Below are 22,656 nucleotides of genomic sequence, written 5' to 3' on the forward strand. Positions count from 1 at the left end.
GCATTTTGTTTTGCTCTTGCTGTACCCAATACATCTTTAGCATCTTTCATTTCCAATAGTGTAAATATTAGAGATGGTCAAACAATGGTAAATATATTCTCAGAAAAATTAAAAGTGAAAAAAAATCAGTTCTGCTAACTTTAATTTAAAAACAGAAGTATCTGCAAAAATTATCATTTCCTTCTATGAAAAAAATGTCAAGCACTTCTGGATTAGGTAGCAGATCCACTTTGCATTTACACTAGGGTAAGAGCAAAATTAGGTACAAAATGATGAGAACAAATTGTGCCGAAAACTGTGTGCTCTTTCTATGATTTGTGTGTGCTGGGCCCTTCATCATGAGGTATGTATATTTATATGAAGTTAAAAGTGATACAGTGCAAGCAACATGCACCAAGAGAAATTCTACGGGCTACAAGAGAGGACAGGGAACTTAGAGGTTCCAACTCCTGGATTCTATTTCTGGCTTCCCAATGGATGCTCCATGCTGCCCCCTAATCATTCTAGTGTCCGATGGATTCACTGTCTGATCCTGGGCAAATTTCTTCACCTCTCAGCACCTTATTTTGTCCGTCTGTAAAATGCAAATAATATTTACCTACCTCACAGGTATTTGTGAGGCCACTTAATTCATGAAGGGCTAGATAAATCCTCTAGTTCAAACAGGAATCCAGGGAAGTCTTGTATTATACAGGAGGTCAGACTAGATGACCACAATGGTCCTTTCTGGCCTTATAATCTATGAATCATGGCACCTATGCCACAGCCCTGCACAGAGTGTGCTGGGACTTACGCACTGGGGAGATTGTGCCTCAGGCAGGCAAAATCTCTGGTTGGGCTCCTCTGGGCATGTGTGCTGAATGCAATCTGCTCCATGCATTAGAATGGAACAGACTGTTCTCCCTGCACCATGATCCCACCCTCCTCCTTGTCTCTTTCAACTCCCTTTTCAGCCTCTTGCTCCCCTTACTCACTACACATGGGTTTTCTCCTACTGTTAATGAGACACTGTTTTTTGGAAGACAAGCGAGGGGGTAGACTAATGTTGAAAACCTAACTGAACACTTCATTCTGCCATCCCTAGTCACATTCAGAAGTACTTTATTACATAAGTAGGATCATTAATTTCAAATAAACTACTTATGGAATGACATATGATGAGGGACACGTACCTCAAAATAATACTACTTTTCTATCAAGACTGTAATTAATCAGCTGTGAAAATTCCTGGCATGGGGGCTTTTGCCCAATATCAACAACCTAGCTAGAGCTAAAGGGTGAAATCACATAGCACAATATTCTCTCCTTCTCTTCACTTATATAACAACAGTGAAATGGAACGGTTTGCTCATTAATCTTTAAAAATACTCACTTTTGTCAGTAACCTCAAGCTTTTCTCCGAGAAGGCAATATGCATTTACAAACAAAATATTGCACTGTGTGAAAAGTACACTGACCTGGAACATCTGTCGCACTTTTCTGCGGGGCAGATTGACATTCAGTTTATGCATCAACTGGTGGATCTCTTCAATATTCAACAAGCCATCTCCATTCTTATCAGCTTCTTCAAAGGTCTGTTTCACCCAGGTGCAAATATTATTAAGGAAAGGTTAAACTACTTAAAATGAATGTTTTTATCTTGGAGAATTACAAAGGGCCAGGTTCTGCCAGCCTTGCCAATATGACATATGCCAATCAATCCCACAATATAAGTAACGGTGGCAAAATTTGACCCAAAGTGACAGAAAATGGCCAATAGTTTGCATCAGAACTATGTCCACTTCAACACTCTGGGATAAATTCACCCCTGGTGTAATTTCTCTGGAGTCAATAGACCAGATGCTGACCTCACAGCATTAGTGTACACATTAGTGTAACTCTCTTGATTTCCATAGAGTTATTCCAGATTTACACTGGTGTAACTGGGATCAGAATTATGATGTCATTGGAGCCACTCCAGGGATGTATTTGGCTCATGATGTGTACCACCAGGAGTCCTGCTCAGTGGGCATGTGTATCAGTGACAAAATTCATTTAGTGCTAGAGCATGGAATAAAGATGACACAGTGAAATTAGTCTAAGCAGATAACTACAAGACTGCAATTTCAATAAGACCCTTATTAAAAAATTAACAGCTCTTGTTTTTCCATCCTTTCTCTCCTCTAACTTTAAGCTTTAGTTTCTTCATGCTGCTATTTCACCTTTATATTTTCAATTCTTCCTTCTTCTGAAAGCTTCTTCTCCATTCCACCAGCACATTCTTAACCGTAAACCCATCTCCTTAGGTCTTCTCTCCTCTCTAATCATGTTTCCTTCACCCTCTACATATTTCCTTTCTCTTTCATTCCCACCTTTTCCTCCCCATCCCACCCCACCGACACTGCAGAGCACAGAGAGAGTCAGACATACTTGGGGGAAATAAGCTGCACCATCCTATGTCCACACATAATCTATATGTGCTGTGGAGTTCAGGGAGGGAGGGTGCTCTCTGATACACAATCCCTCTCTCAGTGCTACTCTAGACTTGTGTGGAGCATCCTAGCCCTTACAGCCTAGTGCCTAGCAGGCACAATTTGGTCATCAATCTAGGTATTAGGCAGGAGGCAAGTGCTGTCTACTTTAGCAGATACACAGGGCAGATGTGTTCTCCGACTGCAGCACTAGGCAAGAGTGTTTCACGAGGCAGAATTACATAAATAACATTCTGATCACTAAAATGGCTCTTCATAATTACAGCACGAGCTTCAAAGAAAACATTGCCTACATACATGCATAAAGTTAGTCATGTGCTTAAGTGTTTCCCCGAATTGGGGGCGTCGTGATCACAGCTTATATACCTGCATGAGTTGAAAACACTTAAGTCTAAAACATAAAAGTGTGATTCAAAGCTCTTTGAAGTCAAGGGGAGTCTTCTCATTGACTTTAGGAGGCTTTGGATCAGACCCTACATCCTCACCTCTTTCTACTAGACTTTCACCACTACCATGCACTCCTGCTCTCATGCCCCACCTCATTATCTTCTTTTATAACTCATTTAAAAATTAATATATGAAATAAAAAACCCTGGAGCTAGCAAAATGCATGTCACACTGAAGCAACCCCGTTTGCATTACTTTCAATGTTAGACTGTCAACTCTCTGAGGCAGGGACCTTGTCTTACAACATGCCTGTGACGAGCCCTGGAGACCAGTGGCACTACACAAATAATTAATTATAATAATATTCATATGAGTAGCCAAGCAGGAGGATTGGACCTTGTGTCCTTCCTTTGTTTATCCAACTTACTCCTATAAACAAAGTGCAAAGCAAACAAAGAATGCTGGTCCAAACCAAGGTTGCGGGGGGGGAGAGGTTTCCAATTAAAAACAAACAAGCAAAATGAAGAGATTTTATGTTTGTTTGACAAAATTTTTAAAACATTTTCATTTTAGAGAACGAGATAGCGCAATAAAATAATGAGACTGTGTGAAGAAAAACAAATTCTAACTTTTAATTTTTTTTCCTATTGGAAAAAAAGTCCAAGTGTTACTTTGCATAATTTCCTCTCACTGAGAGAAAGTGTTACTTTTTAAAGTGAAGGTTATTTTCTTTCACTTTTTAACTTTTTTAAAAAGTTTCCCTCCATTTTTCTAGAGGAAAAGGAGAGGGGAAAAGTATAAAACTAAGAGGTAGGCATTTTCCACATGAAAAATTTTTTTAAATGTTGTGTTTTTTCCTCAAACATTTGTTATTTTGAAATATTTTTGGAAAATGAAAGATTTTTTAGTCAGTGAAGTCACTTTTTTAACAAGAAAACCCAAAAAACCATAATAAAAAACATCTAGAAAGAGCTCCATTGTGACTATGATGTCAGCTATGTAAATTTTACCATCACCTGTATCTTTCTGTCTTATAGGTTTAATGTTATTTGAATGCAGTTTTCTATGATTTATCAACAACTGACTCTTCCACTCCTCATCTGTTTCCCTCCCTCCTTCCCCGGATGGTAGCCTCAATCTCCACAATGTCTCATTGTGATTTAAAGTTAACATGATCTTTCTCCTAAAATGAAACTTTCTTCACTCCTGTAAGATGTGAGCATCTGCTGAGACGTGCTGAGCACCCTCAATGCAGACTGATCATGTTGAGCGCCTCTAAAGAGTTTCAATCAGTCCTTAACTTTGTACAAAGATGAAAATAAAGATCAGTTTTCATGGTGTCAATTCCAACTGCTGATTTTAGGAAATGAAAAACTTTTCAAAAATTATTATACAAAGCCAGTGCCAAAAATTAAAAATATTCTTAATTTGTAACAATAATTTTACAAACCAGTGACCTGATTTGTTCCCAACGCAATCAATGGCAAAACTTCAGTTGTCTCGAGTAAGAGGTGGAGTATACCCATAACACCAAACCACATAAAACAAACCAGAAATACCAAAATGAAAGCCAGAGCTAATGTCCTTGAAAGGATATTGATCATGAGTTCTTTGTCGTTTAGCAAGAGAATCCTCATCGCTTATTCCAGCCATCAAATACTTAAGTCCTGTGATCCAGGTGCGAGCCTCCTCTGGATTAGAGGTGATCAGATCTAGTGACTCCATGTGGTTACCATGGTAAATGGTAAAGCAGCAACTTGGGTCAAAGTTGCCCTCGGTATGGCGATGGAATATTTCAGACTGTCGGCCTTCTGTCACTTTGTAAATTGAATCAATTACAACTGCAAGGAAATGGGGAACAGAAAAATTAAGCTCTTTGGATGTTCATCCAGTTTCTTTGCATTTTCACATTCTTCTATATTTTTCAAAGTGTTTTTAAATAAAGGTAAACTCATAAGCCTTCACACTGGAAAGGGCACTTTGGGTCACCAGCTGGCCCTTGTACAGGAGCAGGGGTGTGTGTGCAAGGAGCTTCCCCCTGACTTTCATTCCTGAACAGCAAAACTGACAGTGCCAGCGATCTCCTGAGTGTAGGATCTATTTCCTGAAATGCCCATGGAGTGCAATTCACTGCAGAAGGGGGAGGGAATAGATGTGGCATTGCTACCCTCCACCACCATACTGTTTTCCACCAGCCAGCAGACGTGAACAGTCACAGGAGGGAGGATGCACTGTAAACCATCCTAAGAGAGAGAAAAGCAGCTGTGCTTCTCAGCAGCGGCATAGCGCTCATGGAGATATCCTAGTGCTCCTGTAGGGGACGTATTGCTTCACACAGTTCCAGAAACTGGACAATACTTAACTATCACAAACTGGCCCTCTGATATGAAAACACCAAAAGTGTTATTACCTGTAACATTTCCCTGGTTTTTTTACTAACTATCAAGTCTTAGTGGCAACACCAGACCTAATTACTTACCTTTTACTAAGTAAAACACTAGTTCCAGTAGGCACAATTTAGGTTCCCTGTTTTTGTTTAGAAGGGATGGAGCAGGATAATTGTTTAAATCAATAACAAACTTTGTGTAATAATTGAAAAATAAATAATTTTTATAGAAACAGAAAACACCACTATGTTCAAATTCGAAGCAGTTACAAAAGACCTAGATTTCATTTGGTATCTGGCAAAGAAATTAAGCAGGCTTTTCTCTGTCATCCTTCCTCCGGCATCCCACAGAACAATCCAAATTAGTAATGCTAGCTTGCATCAAAAGTAACTAGCCCTTCCTAAAGAAGAGCAGCCGGAGAAGAAGCTTTTAAAGTAGGCAGGTTCCTTTCTACTAAACTAGATTGGGAATATCATCCCAAGGTAACATCTAAGACAGCTGCACCCTGTCACTCAGACTCCATGCTCTTCACTGTCCACCTTACTTGAACACTCCATCAGCAGCTCCTCACCTGTACAGCAATGATGCAAGAGTAAATCATAAAAAGGTAATTTCTATACATTGATAGGTACTATTACTTTAATGACTGGGGTCATTTTTGCAATTTCAAGGAACAGCTGCATTCTTCATAACTCTGCTACTCCCCTACAATTATACAGTTGGACAAACAGTGCAGGAAGTCCATTATTCCAGATATTTGTTACGTAGGGATAGATCAAAGAATACAGAGCAACATTTTAAATGGACTGCCTTTCTCTAACTGACTGTAGAGTCTTGTAATATTCAAATAAAATAATGATGGCTGTACTTTGGCATCTAACCAAGTCATACATGCTCCCATGAGTTTATTTATGATTCATGCAAATTTGGTCAGCATTTTCACATCAGCCTGAATTGTGTTCTCTGTTTAATTAAAGAAGCAGTGTTTCCTTTTAACTGCAATACTTGGAAAATTATAGACAAAATACAGCAATGACTGTGCACAAGGAGGTCAATGGAGCTCCCCAGGGTGAAGTCAGTGCTTAGTTTGGTGTGCTAGGTTTAAAAAAAAATATTATTGACTATTACCTACATGTATAAGATGCCCGTCTCCATACTCTGCCTAGCGCACTTTGCATCATTTAGATCACCAGAAGTATCACTTACCCCAAAATGGGAAGTGAACACTTCTCAGCATCTGCAGCAGCCAAACTAACTCCCTTGAAAGGACTAAGGATGGCAGACTACCAGCCAGGGGACTCAACTGTACCTACAAAGCTTGAGCATAAAGATTTACAACACATCACACTGCAAAAGTGCTCTGGTTCATATTTTTGGCGGGAACACATTCCAGAGCGTCATCCTATCACCAGTTAATGCGAGCTCTACTTTTGGGGTCAGATAGGCAAAGTGTCCCTTCTGTAAGTAGGTGCTATGATGAGGCATGGGGAAGAACTGATCTCTGAGATACCTGGGAGATTGACATATGGCTTTCATGATGGCAGCCAGCACCTTTAACTGACAACAAGTGAATGACACACAAGACTGATGTAATATGGTCTAAGCGGTTTGTCCTTCACATAAGGCAGGCATGCCACATTCTGCACTAGCTGAAACTTCCAAGTGACTCCCAAGCATAGCAAATTAGCATAGCCCTGACGTGAAGAAAGTCCTGAGTGTCATGACAAGGTCTACCTTTGAAAGGAAAGGATGCGGTCTCTTGACAAATTGTAGATAACAGAAGGTGTTTCTGGCCACTGTTGCTATAGGGGAACCAAGAAGCAGGGAGCAATGAGTCCAGTAAAACTCCTTGACTGAGAACCATTTTGAGAATAAGTGAGCAGATCAGCTCAACTGAGTTCCTAAAAACACTTTCCCTTGCCAAACACCTCCATCTTAGCTGAAATGAGCCTAAGCCAATTGGTTTCACCTGGGTCCCTGTTTAGAGACATTTGTAATAATACCTCATTGACAAAGGGTCTTGTTCAAATTTGGAGCAGGAGAGAAACAAAATGGATTAGGGAGGCATTTTAAAATAGTATGTGCTTTTATGTTTATGAAATCATTATAAAAATATTATTTGTACAACTACATATCAGGGCTTTTTCCCACCCAAAGACCTCGTCAATGCCTCACAGGAGTATGAAGGCAACATGAATGCCAGTCCATGTGTGGATCAGTCAGGGCTATTTTCCAATGTTGCTAGAGACACTTGAAACCCTGCCATAGGAACTTGAAGCACCTTTTTTCAAATATACTCAGCTGTCATTACCCAGCCCTACAGCGTGTTTCTACACTGAAAAGTGGCTATGTAAAATTGGCATCTTTTTACACAACAGATCTGCTCCTTGTGCGTCTTCATTCATAGCTGTTGAGTGACAAAAACTAAGTTGTTTTATTGGTTTTTACTCCTGCTGGCCCCGTAGAGCAAACACAGTTAACAGAAGACAAGCTGGATTCTATTTCTTCCTGTGCATCGTCAACAGATAATTCACTAAATTCCAATTACTTACACCTAGGCAAACACATAGGCATCACCAAAAAAATAATCTGAAAACAATGGGAATACATGGGTGTATTTGATTTAACGTAGCCTGCCAAATTGTTAGTGGCGATGATGTGCAAAATGGAATAACCTAGACTGACATTCCATTTAAACTGAATTTGCAGGGCTGGCAACTGAAATGACACATAATTTCACTTGGAAACTTAGTGCATTTTAAATAGCACTCAAGGAGAGACAATATACGTGGAACCCCTCAGTACCACTTTGATAGTCACTTTTCAGGGCAGAACTGCGCTTTAAGGTTCAATAATGCCAAATTCGCTTGTCCCTTCTGTTCTGACATAACAGCAAAAACATGCTGTAGGCATGTCACCTGATGCTGCCAGATTCAATCTGGCCCACAAGCAAGCTGTCACGAAACCTTAAGCCAGCAGAAATATTTCCAGGATGTTTTTTCCAAACTCCAGTTGAAGCAGTGTTTATTAACACACAGAGTGCAGGGACTGGATATCTGCTTGGCTCTTACATGCGTCACACTCCTTACACCTACAGTAACCAGACAGCAAATGTGAAAAATCGGGACGGGGGTGGGGGGTAATAGGAGCCTATATAAGAAAACAACCCCAAAAATTGGGACTGTCCCTATAAAATTGGGGCATCTGGTCACCCTACTTACACCCTCTACTCACAGTGTGAACCAGCATAAGGTCTAGGTGGAATCTGGCTCTAAATAAATGTGATGTGGCCTTTTCACTAAATGTGTTAATAAGAATAAGGATTTCTATAAATTAGCTTAACATTTCTGGTCGCTTTTCTTTTAAATCTGGAGTTGGATCAGGGTATAAGATATTACACAGATTTAAGCTAGTATCTGGACTATTTTAGAAGATGTATTTACTTGTAGGTTCTTATCTTCCCATATGAGGACAATGCACTAAGGCCTGCTCAATTTATGCCAGGTCTATCCTATAATGTAGTTTGTTGGAAAATATTACTACATGATTAGACTAGCCTTTGTCCTGTACAGTGCATGCATGCCAATAGCTACTAAATTGCTACTATTAACAGAAATAAGTTATTTTTTTCTGGCAATAACATAGTGCCTTTCACAATGTATTTATCGTGCAAAAATGGTCAATAAGTGTTTATAAGTATAATCACATTTACAAGTATCACTAATAAGAGTTTATAAACTGAAAGATACACACTGTACAGTTTTTCTCTATAAACCATGTGAATTCATATTCCGGTGCACAATTGTTCAAGCGATTAAAAGAAATATTAAGAGAATTTACTTTTAGCCTTTTCACTTTTTCTGGACGGTCTCCATCTGATGCAAGTCCTGTGTTCATCCAGGTAAAAGAGACGTACTAGTCCTTTTGTTCCACTCTTCAGCTTAATCATCTGAGTCCCAGACTGCATTACACTCATACATCTTTCAACTGAAAAGAAGATTAGAACAAATTCAACTAAAGGTCTATTTTGTCACACTAGTAAAAAGGACTTACCAACTTTTAAATATCTAGCTACCATGTAAAACCTTTGATTTGCACCTTGTATGACAGGAATTAAACATTAATCTAAAAAAATAAAATTGGAAATGGAGTAGTAAAATGGCTTTGGAAATGGCTTTGTAAAATCTGATCAAATATAAGCATGAGAACTGAATCTATCACTTTAGAATACAAAATAATTATTAATATATATATAGATGGTATTTGGTTCTACAAGAAAGCCATGTATTCCTGTTCAAAGAAAGAATAATGTTTAGCTTCTTTAACTTGGGAGTCTGCTTCCATCACCAGAAATCCAAATGCCATGTACAGGGTTTCAAGTCCAGAAACAATGAGCACCAAAAACATCTTATTGCTTTCACATCTGTAAATTCCAGTCAGATAAAATCCTAGCATTCAGACATGATTTAAAATAGCAGTTCAATGTTATACTTATTCAGCACTAATATTTTTAGGTTGGGATTTATCAAAAATTAAGGTTGGAATATTATCTATTGACACCAACAATGGATATATTCATAGCAGCATTACAAAAGAGAAGCTGTAGTATTTTGTACTATGGAGGGAATCACCATGTCATGATTATGCATATGTGCATATTTTATTTTAACAGAGTGGGAAGATGGTTGCATATTTTAAAAAGGAAGCAGCAAATGTCCAAATGTAAAACATACACTACCAGGATACTGCTACCTGTAATTTGATCTGTAAATTTGAATTGTTTATACTTTGTTACATTAAAGACCTGATTCTGATATTACAGCAGTTTTACTCCTGTATAACTGTGGAATAACTGTGGAGTTACTAATAATTCACACCACTCCAGTATTCACCCACGAAAGCTCATGCTCCAAAACGTCTGTTAGTCTATAAGGTGCCACAAGACTCTTTGCTGCTTTTACAGTGAGATGAGAATCAGGTCCCAAAGCTCTTTTACACTTTTTCATTACCCTGCCATTGTTTCACCATGAAAACAGGAACATTTCAGCTACACTACAGGTGTTTCATCTCTACAAATAATCAATCCATAGCAACCCAAAGAACCCATCAAACATTGTAGAATTATCCTTATTTGCTTTTCAAACTGAGTCAGCCACTGGTATTCATCCATCAAACCAATATTCTTGTGTCAGGGCACAAATGTCACAAAATACCTGACCACTACAGCACACAAGTCTGCACTTAAAAAAATATTACACAAAAAAAGGCAGAGTTGGACACAATGTCTCATTGAAATTGTATATGTGACTACTGTAAAAGATCATCTTCAAGTGTCTCATACAAACCATTTTATTTTTCTGCAAGACAATAAATTCCAAGCATGCCTCTTCCTTATCTTTGTAATCACAAATGAGCACTAATGGGATCCCATTATTTTCTGAAATGCTGCTTCGATTATGCTAATGGAAAGCCTTTCTGAAAACGGAACATTAAAAACAGTCATTTTTCTTTCGACAAGTTCCCACTGCATTAACTTATTTCTCAGAAGGAGAAGACAAAGTAGCACATCTACTCACAAAGCAGTACAGGACGTAGGACCTGATTCTCAGCTCCAGATGAGCTGTGCTCAGCAATGGATCCAAAGTGTGGGATGAAAGCGGCTTTACAACTCCTTTGTGCTCTCCCAACACCAGGGGGCAGTTTCATACCCAGAGCAAATTAAAGCAGTCTCAGGCCTGGTCTACACTACGATTTTAGGTCGAATTTAGCAGCGTTACCTCGATTTAAGCCTGGACCCGCTGGTGAGTATACCTTTGTAAATACTACACATGGTTTAAAAGCAAGCATGTTTAATGATTAATTTGCCCTGGCATTCGTGGCCAGTACAGCTACTGGAAAAGTCTGTTAATGTGTATGGAGATGGAGCGGAAATCCTCCAGGGACATCTCCATAAAGCTCTCCTGGATGTACTCCCAAAGCCTTTGCAAAAGGTTTCTGGGGAGGGCGGCCTTATTCCATTCACAATGGTAGGACACTTTACCACGCCAGGCCAGTAGCACGTAGTTGGGAATCCACTGCATAACAAAGCATGGCAGCGTATGGTCCCGGTGTTTGCTGGCATTCAAACAACATCCGTTCTTCATCTGGGTGTGTTATCCTCAGGAGAGTGATATCATTCATGGTCACCTGGTTGAAATAGGGTGCTTTTATTAAGGGGACATTCAGAAGTTCCCATTCCTGCTTGGTTGTTTGGCTGTGGCTGAACAGAAATGTTCCCCACTGTTAGCCACACGGTGGGGGGAGGGGTGAAGCGTGAGTGATCTCTGACACCAAACTGGCAGGCCATCAATACAAGAGGCAAAATGCGACCTTGTAATGAAAGCACATGTGCTGTGTAATGTGAACAGCAAGGTTTAACATGAAAGAGTGTACCCATTTTCTCTAAAATGTATCTTTTTAACTACCACTCTCCCTTTTCCTCCACCAGTTACAAATGTTTCTCCTTCGCAGAGGCTAGTGAAGATTAGAAGGCGAAAAAAATGCACTCGGGATGAAATGTTTTCTAAGCTCCTGCTGTCCTCCCACACTGACAGAGCACAGCAGAATGCGTGGAGGCAGACAGTGTCAGAGTGCAGGAAAGCACAATATGAACGCAAAGAGAGGTGGCGGGCTGAAGAGAGTAAGTGGTGGGCTGAAGAGAGTAAGTGGCGGATTGAAGATGATAGGTGGCGTCAGTTTGCTGACAGAAAGCAGGAGTCGATGCTCAGGCTGCTGGAAGATCAAACTCATATGCTCCAGCGTATGGTTGAGCTGCAGGAAAGGCAGTAGGAGCACAGAACGCCGCTACAACTCCTGTGTAACCAACAGCCCTCCTCCCCAAGTTCCATTGCCTCCTCACCCAGATGCCCAAGAACACGGTGCGGGGGCCTCCGGCCACCCAGCCACTCCACCCCAGAGGATTGCCCAAGCAACAGAAGGCTGGCCTTCAATACGTTTTAAAGTTTTCACGTTTTAAAGTTTTAAAGTGCAGTGTGGCCTTGTCCTTCCCTCCTCCCCTACCCCTCCCGGGATACCTTGGCAGTTATCCCCCCATTTGTGTGATGAATTAATAAAGACTGCATGAATGTGAAGCAACAATGACTTTATTGCCTCTGCAAGCGATGATCGAAGGGGGGAGGGGAGGGTAGCTAGCTTACAGGGAAGAAGAGTGAACCAAGGGAGGGGTGTTCAATCAAAGAGAAACAAACAGAACTTTCACACTGTAGCCTGGCCAGTCATGAAACTGGTTTTCAAAGCTTCTCTGATGCACACTGCACCCTCCTGTACTCTTCTAACTGCCCTGGTGTCTGGCTGCGCATAATCAGTGGCCAGGCGATTTGCCTCAACCTCCCACCCTGCCAAAAATGTCTCCCCCTTACTCTCACAGATGTTGTGGAATGCACAGCAAGCAGTAATAACAATGGGAATATTGGTTTCGCTGAGGTCTATCCGAGTCAGTAAACTGCGCCAGCGAGATTTTAAACATCCAAATGCACATTCTACCAACATTCTGCACTTGCTCAGCCTATAGTTGAACCGCTCCTGACTACTGTTCAGGCTGCCTGCGTATGGCTTCATGAGCCAAGGCATTAAGGGGTAGGCTGGGTCCCCAAGGATAACTATAGGCATTTCAACATCCCTAATGGTTATTTTCTGGTCTGGGAAGAAAGTCCCTTCCTGATGCTTTTGAAACAGATCAGAGTTCCTGAAGATGCAAGCGTCATGTACCTTTCCTGGCCATCCCACGCTGATGTTGGTGAAACGTCCCTTGTGATCCACCAGTGCTTGCAGCACCATGGAAAAGTACCCCTTTTGGTTTATGTACTCGCTGGCTTGGTGCTCCAATGCCAAGATAGAGATATGGGTTCCGTCTATCGCCCCACCACAGTTAGGGAATCCCATTTCAGCAAAGCCATCCACTATGACCTGCACATTTCCCAGAGTCACTACCCTTGATATCAGCAGCTCTTTGATTGCATTGGCTACTTGGATCACAGCAGCCCCCACAGTAGATTTGCCCACTCCAAATTGATGCCCGACTGACCGGTAGCTGTCTGGCGTTGCAAGCTTCCACATGGCTATTGCTACTCGCTTCTCAACTGTGAGGGCTGCTCTCATCTGGGTATCCTGGTGCTTCAAGGCAGGGGAAAGCAAGTCACAAAGTTCCATGAAAGTGCCCTTACGCATGCGAAAGTTTCGCAGCCACTAGGAATCGTCCCAGACCTGCAACGCTATGCGGTCCACCAGTCTGTGCTTGTTTCCCGGGCCCAGAAGCAGCGTTCCATAGCATGAACCTGCCCCATTAACACCATGATGTACACATTGCCAGGGCCCATACTTTGTGAGAAGTCTATGTCCATGTCTATGTCCTCATCACTCTTGTCACCGCGCTGCCGTCGCCTCCTCGCCTGGTTTTGCTTTGGTAGGTTCTGGTTCTGCATATACTCCAGGATAATGCATGTGGTATTTACAGTGCTCATAATTGCCACAGTGATCTGAATGGGCTCCATGATCCCAGTGCTATGGCCTCTGGGCTGAAAAAAGGTGCAAAATGATTGTCTGCTCTGATGGAGGGAGGGGCAACTGACGACATGACTTACAGGGAATTAAAGTCCACAAAGGGGGTGGCTTTGCATCAAGGAGAAACACAAACAACTGTCACACAGAATGGCCCCCTCAAGGATTGAACTCAAAACCCTGGGTTAAGCAGGCCGTTGATTTCACAGAGGGAGGGAAGGAGGAAGCAAATGAATACAAAACAAATCGGGTCTATTTCTTGTTTTGATCCACTCCTTCTATCTTTTACATCTTTAGGGTGGCAGCAGACAGTGCAGTTCGACTGCTAGCCATCGTCATCTCCTGGGTGCTCGGCAGAAGATGGGAATGACCTGGCTGAGTCACTCAAAACGACTGTCTGCCATTGCTTTCACGGAGGGAGGGGGGCCTGACAGCATGTACCCAGAATCACCCATGACACTGTTTTTGCCCCATCAGGCATTGGGATCTCAACCCAGAATTCCAATGGGCGGCGGAGACTGCGGGAACTGTGGGATAGCTACCAACAGCTACCCACAGTGCAACGCTCCGGAAGTCAACGCTAGCCTCGGTACTGTGGACGCAGTCCGCCGACTTAATGCACTTAGAGCATTTTTTGTGGGGACACACACAATCGACTGTATAAAAACGATTTCTGAAAAACTGACTTCTATATTTTTGACCTAATTTCGTAGTGTAGACATACCCTCAGTACTCTTCAGTCTAAGGAAAATCTACCAGAAACATGGGGTCTGATTCTCCACTGCCTGCCACTTTGGGCTCTGTCATCTGCTTCTCTCAATGTGCACTGGGAGTAACTACGCAGGAGAGACCACAAAGATCCATTTGTGGCTCCAAGATCCTGGATGATTCTGGCTGGATATGCCCCCAAGAGAACAGCATGCTAATGCTCTAGTCTCGCTCCCTTCCTCCCAGCCACCTACATCGGGGGCCATGAGGAGTGCTGGAACAGAGACGGGTACGTCAGCTCTATGCCTTCCCAGTTAGAGTTGGTTTAAAGTATGAAGTATAGTGAGCCAATGACACTCAGTTATGTCATTATATTATTATGAATCTTGAGGCGGCAGTGTCCAGTTGAGAATGGGACCTCCAGGAGGGCTGGCTTGCTGAAATTCATTTCAGATAAGACTGAGTGGTAATGGAGGGATAGAGGAAATTGTTTCCTTGTACTCCCCCTCTCCAAATCCACCTGTTGTCTCGTGTCTTTCAATTCTAGATAGATAGAGGGAACACTGACATTTTAGCAATCTAGCTGACTTGTCTATAGTGTCAATGTAAAATTCAACAAAGGGCTTTGGAAAAGAGACAAAATTATTTGGAGTTTCCTCATTCAGTTTCATGTATATTAATTCAGTTTCATGTATATTAATCAATCATCTCCTCACCTTCCTCTTTTTTGACTGGAGTACTCTACAATGTACTCTACCTACACATCTGTAACTGCTGCCCCGGGTGAAGAATAAAAAGGACCCATTCTAACTCTTGTAGTCTCCATTCTGCAAGGTTGCATAGTTTCCTCTCCTAGAAGCAAACAAATGTGTGCATTATCCAGTACAGTGTTTTAATGCTGTATATGAAAAGTGCAATTTGGAAAAAGATTTCTCGGAATTCACAGATGTGACCTCACTGTGTCTCCGCAATTCATGTGGGTGACAGTGTATCTGTCAGCAATGGGAATCTTCTGACAGGAATAACAATGGCCTAAAAGAGAAAGGAGGGTGCCATTCAAAGGCAGTGAAAGACAGGGCTGAATATGATTTTTTTTCTGGCTAGCTTCTCCCCACAGAACAATAAAATTCAGCTGTCAAAATGTCAAGCACTTTTGACTTCACAATAAATGAGGAGAGAGAAAAGTTAATAAATCAACAACAGTATAGTGAAGGAAAATATATTTTAATTTACTGTTGTTCCACATATATTTTCTGTAAATTAGATTTTATTTTCAGATCCATGTTATCATTCACAATATTAGCAGTAGAGGTGGTGGTGATGGTACATAAAAAAATTGAATCTAACAGCAAATTTTCAGTGACAAAGCTACAGTTCCAGGATTGTGTTCTAATGGGCATACAACCCCTTCTAGCTCACCTCTTCTGGTTCTTGGTCCCACTAGAACCCTGAGTGGAATTATGACCATGTAATCTTTCCTTTTCCCCTTACACACTTACCCTTATTAGACACTGTCACTTTTCTCTTTATAGTAATTCTAAATTTTATCCTTTCTCCTCCATTCAGCTTGGACTGAAATACAACTGTCCATACTGCCTTTTCCAAAGGTTGATATATCGGTTTAAAAAACTACTTGTTACACCAGTAAAACTTTCTCGCATAGACAAGCCCTTAGATTTTCTATGGCTCAGCTGGAGGAGAGTTTGAACTGGAATTCATATTACAGATGCTGCAGATCTTGCTAAGGTCTGGAGAGAGGGGAAGTCCTAATGAAAAACGAGCAGAAAAAAGTTTTGAGGACGTTATACATCAAAAAGGTAGAAAAAGGGTGCAGAGATGAGACAACATTGTTTTTTGCTTTGTAGTTCATCTTCAAGGTTACCACTGCCTTAACGGTTGTACAATATCACTCTTCCAATTGAGAGCCACAGTAAACTGTTATATTTCCAGAGAGATTTCAGAACTAAATTAGACCCACAAAGGATCTAATCCAACCACTCCTACCCACATGAATAATTCTCACTCACACACACTGATGGGGTGTCCACTCCACACGTGCCCTGACGGGGTTCATGGAGACCAAATGGGCCATTAACCTATTAAGCAGCAAACCAGGGAGATATAGGCTGGGTGGAGAGCCTTGCTTACAAGGAAGCCACTCACCTGAGCAGAGTGGGCTGGGCTAGTATAAACCCAGGAAGCTGGCAGCAGCAAGGGATCCAGGAGGAAGTTTGTGGTCACCCTCTGCTTAGTAGAGAGGGAAGGAGAGAACAAGGAAAAGAGTAGGACCCTGGGAGCCTGGCCTAGAGGCAGGGTGTAGTCTGGAAGAGAGCAGGGTGGAGAAGAGAGCCTATGGAATGTGGGGTAGGAAGCAACCCAGGGAGTAAGCAGCAAGGTTGGAGACTGAGCAGACCTTGTAGGGTCCTTGGGCTGGAACCCGGAGTAGAGGGGCAGGCCCAGGTTCCCCTACCCACCACTGGGGAAATGGCACTTGGGGGGCAGAGAACTGGAAGATGGCCTGGGTGCTCCCATGACTAAATAGGCTATTTGGGAAAGGAGCTAGAAAAGGAATGCTGCTTTAAGGAAACAAACTTTTCTGTGTTGAGTATACTGTTTTAGATAATCAAGTGTTTTTTGAGTGATAGGCTACTCTAGATAAACTACCAATTCTGGAATGGGTGTGCTACTTTTGCTATATAGCAATCCTTGAAGAAAGGATAAAATTACTCTCCAATGAAGAGGTGAGCTAAATTTTAAGAAAGTAAAGACATTTTTCCATTATAGAAAAAAAATTCTAGGGGATGAGAAAGGGCTAGGAATGCATTTTTATGATGTTTGAAAATGGATTCTCAATTATAACTTAATTTCTGTATTGCTGAGAAGGGATTTAATGTTATCAGTGGAAGACGATACAGTTTGTTGTATCTGGAAATGCAAATAAAACATTAATATAATGTATTGCACACAAGCTATCAAGCTTTAATTTCAAATTAAAAGGAAGCAAAGAAAAACTGATAACTGTAAAACCCTCTATTGATTTTAAAGGTTTTGAGAACTTGCTTTTGACAGTCTACTAATCGGAGATTCCTTATAACCAGACTATGATCATCATTAGATTATTGTGTTAAGTGTTGACAAAAAATCAATCATTGTGCAAAGTTAACGGAGAGTGATTAATTTCAGAACTTTAATCTTTACAATCAAAACTACACACACACACACTATCCAGGTATTGTACTGACTGGCACTTAACTGTTTACTCAGGTTCAGCACAAGAAGTCTTACAATTACATGCAGACCTATGCTTTGTTTTGTGAACAGCATGAACAAACCAGTAGCTCCAAGGCTTATACAAAAGCAGAACCAAGACTTAATAGTCACTCACCATTAGGATTCAAGAAGGCAAGGCAAGTACATTAAGCTGCATTCTAGCTGTGCCTTGCAAATATTCCTCATTTACAAATGGTTTTCAACTTTAGAAAAAACAGCTATACGCTATTTAAACCTGGAACTGAATGAACATTTTAAAAAATCCAGTGACATAAAATCTTGTTACTTTTTCTCTGAAACTACCACATACATACAAAAATGTACCCCTTTCACTCATGATGTAACAAAGATCTTGCATCAAGATCAAAAATAAATATCAAAGACCACATCTTTTATAAAAGTAGAATGAGAACATTTACACAGTAATTGAAAATAGTAATTTTGAATGCAAAAATTTCTGAAAAGAGGAAATATTGAAATTTAAACGATGAATAATGCAAAAACATCTGTTAATATTTAGAAGACAATTGGGATTTTATTTGCCATTTAAATTACATCTATTTCATTTCTATACCCAAACTGATCATACAACATTATGTCTTTTTTCAAATAATCTCATAAAGCAAAATAGATCAGAGCACCGGCAACATCTGTTACAGTAATTAGCACAGCTGCAACCATCACTCTCAACAGTATGCACATCCTCTAATTCTTTTCAGAGGTACTTCAGGTATTAAACTCTAAACCAGGTACAAACCCATTTGTGCCAGCCGGCATCTCTGTGAAGTAGCTACACTTCCTACCACATGGTACATCTCAGATGCCAGGAAGGAAGCCATTTGAACACCACAGGAGTCCAGATGTTACTTGAAAGCTTGTACATAGGCTGATGATATTTATTCCACCTGACAAACACTGCTTCCCTCTGCTGAATAAATCAGAGCTGCTGAACTGGGAACACTAAGCTGAAACTCTGAGCACTAGCTATACGCGGCCTTATGTTCAAAAAGCATTCTAATCCACCCAACATCAGCCGACACTACCTTCCATATAACCCAGTTCTAATTTATCCCTTCATCAAATCAGACCTTCAATAAACTACGAATAGTTTAGCATCAAGCCCTATATTGAGTCACTCAGATAAAGTAACTGTTATAGTTACTGATCATCAGCCATTTCTAATATAAACCCTGTTTTTCAGCAGTTCACAGGTTATCTGATTTAACAAGCTCAACTTACATGTCTCCCATTATGTGTTTTGTTTCCAAATTATTTAAATTACACAGGAACTTTCTAGTTGATGTGATTCAAAAATATTGGGATTTTAAAATAATTTTCCTACCCACTCAATCTTTTTAAAAATATTTATTTTATTCTGGCTTATATGGTGCATTGGTGCCCATGGCACTTTACATCAGGTGAAGAAAGAGCCCCTGTCCTGAAGAGCTTGTTTATTTAAAATGAAATGTGGCAGCCACTTCATACTTAGAGCAGATAGGCTCCTTCCGTAAAAAGCAGTAACAGCTGAACACTGGATATGACTGCTTCTTACTACCAATGTGCAGAAGCTACTTCCTGTAACACCCCCATCTGCTGCATGCTACAACCAACACTGAAATCATGTTTTCTGGGTTTCCCTCAGTCTTAAAAACTGGCAGCCTCACCACAGCTTCATTTTCTATGCCATGCAGCCCCTTCACTGAAAGCCTCTCTTAACCTTTAACTTAATCTAAAGTAATCCTAAAGTAAACAATTTAAGCTGCATTTTTTTTTAAATTTCCAATGACTGACTCCTTCCCCCAGCCCTTTGGGGTGAAGCCATCTGTTGCCAAAGTGTTAAGCAAAATCTTGGGAAAAACCAGTGTCGGTGCCTTTTCAGCCTGATTTCTTTTTCACATCTCATTTAAAAACACATTCCCCTCCTTTGCCTAGAAAGGATCACTTAGTAGCATAGGGAGAGGAAAATTATTTATTACTTAGCTCTGTGTTTCCAAGGGCCCAGATCCTGCTTCTATTTAAAAGACGGGTCTTGCTCCCACTGAAGGCAATAGGAATTCTGCCATTAACTTCAGTGGGAACAGGATCAAGGTCTAAGGGTAAAATTTTAAAAGAGCCTAAGTGACTTAGGATCTATGACCCATTTCAAAAGGCATGTAAGTCCCACTGACTTTCAAAGACACTTTGGCTCCTAAGTGCCTAAATCACTTTTGAAAATGGAACAATCTCCCAAGTGACCTAGGTGCTTTTGAAACTTTTTCCCTAACTCATTGGGAATTTTGCCATTGGCTTCAATGGGTGCAGGATCAAGCCCTAAACCTGCCTTTTTGGCCTTGTCCCATGAGGCTCCACTGCATGCGGAGTACAAAGGATTGTCCTTCCAATAAGGAGAACATGGGCATAGGTGGCAGCTGCCCTCTACCCAGGGCCGGCTCCAGACCCCAGCGCGGCAAGCACGCGCGTGGGGCGGCCCTTTCCCGGGGGGGCGGCAGGCTGGGCCGGTGGACCTGCCGCAGTCATGCCTGTGGGAGGTCCACCGGAGCCCTGGGACGACCGGACCTGCCGCAGGCATGACTGCGGAGGGGGCGCTCCTCCCGCGGCTCCAGTGGACCTCCCGCAGGCATGACTGCGGACGGTTCGCTGGTCCCGCAGCTCGGCTGGACCTCCCGCAGGCATGACTGCGGCAGCTCAACCACAGCCGCCGGACCAGCCAACCGCCCGCAGCTGCGGGAGGTCCAGCCGAGCCGCGCGACCAGCGGACCCTCACCAGTCAAGCCCGCGGGAGGTCCGCTGCTCCCAGGGCTCCAGGGGCGCCTCCCGCGCATGACTGCTTGGGGCGGCGGAATATGTAGAGCCGCCCCTGCCTCTACCCTAAGCATATACTGAACTGGTGGCCAACTTTCCTAGACTCCTGCTTCTAGGCTTATTGTAGCCAGGAGGAGAAAGAGGAGGAGGGGCAGTAGTGCTACCCTGGAACATCACGCTTTCCCAGGGAAGCCCCTGTGGCCCTAGAGAAGCCTCTGTGCCCCGGTGATTGCAGGGACAATAACAATAATTGGCCCATATGGCAGCCACATCCCTCCCATCTCTGTAGCCACGTGAGGGCTAATCACAATGTGGCCTTAAATTAACATTCTGCACTATGCAGCATTACATAAAGAGATATATTTTCACTGTAAATCTTTTATAAAGGATCTTATATTGCATAATATTCAAATTAACTTAAAACAATTTCCTAGGTCATATGTAACCAAATCTTATGAAACAACAACAAAACTCAGTTTTGCTCCAGTTCTAATTAAATAAACCTTCCTGACATAACGAGTGAGATCTTAAGATAAGCACCTGTGCTGTGGACTTCCCTTGACTTTCACTCCTATTGTGTGACTGTAGGTTGCAAACAGCAGGTACGAATGTTGAGTAACACTGTGGAGAACTTACTGAAAACAAAGGGTTCCTTGTCCTACTGTCCTGTCTCCACCATCCTCTGCCACAGAACACAGCAAGAGCACAAAACATCAAACAAGGGCCCAAAATGTTTCTGTCCTACTGTCCCTTTCCTATGTAAGTGAATGGGACCATCACATGAGCAAGGTCGGCAGGACAGAGCACGGTTTTTGTGAGGACCATCTTTAAGCATGATTATACAACTATAACCAGACTCTTATCATTGCTACTATACACTGATTTAGAACACAGTATAATAATGGGAATAGTATGAAATTTAAAATGAAATCCAGATTTAGGATATTAGGGTTACATAGATCATAAGGACCTGATTCTGCCATTCTTTAGTTACCCATATGACTATGCCAAACACTAAAAATTCATTAGTCAGGCCCCGCAAAAATTTAGAGATTGACTTAATCATGAGATTTAAAGAATAATAAATGTTCAGTTCATATTATTTATCTAATTTTTTTTGCCTTTAGGATTCGTTTTTAAGCTTTCCTGTTCAACCATGAAGATTAGAAATGTACTTTTTCTTTCTTAATCAAAGCTGAGATTCTCATGTAATCACATGACTCCTGGAGGTAGGGATTTAAGGAAAACACCAAATACCCCAGAACTCTAAATAAAATCCAGAGATTTGGCAACACCACTGAATAGTACCTTACTCCTCTAGTAGTTCCAGTGACCTCAGTGGAACTACTCATGGAATAATGAACTACTCAATGTGAGTAGGGGGTGGCATAGTATCTGGCTTTTAAATAATGAGCTATTCAGGTCCATTTCAGTGCTGCTGTTAAGGCCAATTTGTTTCCAAAGGATGAATTTGCGCAATCGTTCCTCACCAATGTGTTACGTTTGGACAATTAACCCTTAAGTGGACCTTGAAAATGAAATGCAGTAAGATATATGCATTCATAAAGTTAATAAATGTACACACAACTCTTCTATTAGCTTCAGTGCTGCAATCTAGTATTTATCAGTGATTACCTCTCCAATAATTAAGAATACAAATTTACTTTATACTATATTGACCACAAAACTGCTTTTTCTTCGGGGGGAGGAGGGTCCATGAATAAATTTAAGTTTCTTTTAAAAAAACAACAACATTTAAAATCACAATCCAAACATTAAAAAAGGAGGCTTACTGACATGCCTAGTTGTTATGGAATTATTAATGTTACAATTGTCTGATGGAACAAAAGATTAGGCGAGCTATAAAGAGCACTACCCAACAATGGGAAATATAATGATGAAAGAGAATATAAAACTGTATTTCTAAATGAAAAGTAGAAAACCCCATTAATGCAAGATTAGTGCTGTGAAGTTAAAACCACAAACAGTCACAAAATGCAGAAATTACATTTCTGATAGCAACATCAGCTCTGCTCTACTCCGCTTTACTTTTGTATGTCCTGGTTTTTGGGGCT

General features: G+C 41.3%; 1 protein-coding gene across 1 annotated transcript in view; it reads right to left on the bottom strand.

The window, feature by feature from the left end:
* The window catches only part of PLCH1 (phospholipase C eta 1), a 137,581-nt gene that overhangs the window by 71,262 nt on the left and 43,663 nt on the right, over positions 1-22,656 (bottom strand). Inside the window, exons 2-4 of the mRNA XM_045031540.1 lie at positions 9,086-9,232; positions 4,456-4,699; positions 1,458-1,587 (exon numbers count right to left, since the gene is read on the bottom strand). Coding sequence (XP_044887475.1) covers positions 1,458-1,587; positions 4,456-4,699; positions 9,086-9,232 — 521 coding nt within the window. The remainder of the gene's footprint in view (positions 1-1,457; positions 1,588-4,455; positions 4,700-9,085; positions 9,233-22,656) is intronic.

Source organism: Mauremys mutica, chromosome 9 (assembly GCF_020497125.1).
Source record: "Mauremys mutica isolate MM-2020 ecotype Southern chromosome 9, ASM2049712v1, whole genome shotgun sequence".
NCBI classification, from domain to species: domain Eukaryota; kingdom Metazoa; phylum Chordata; order Testudines; family Geoemydidae; genus Mauremys; species Mauremys mutica.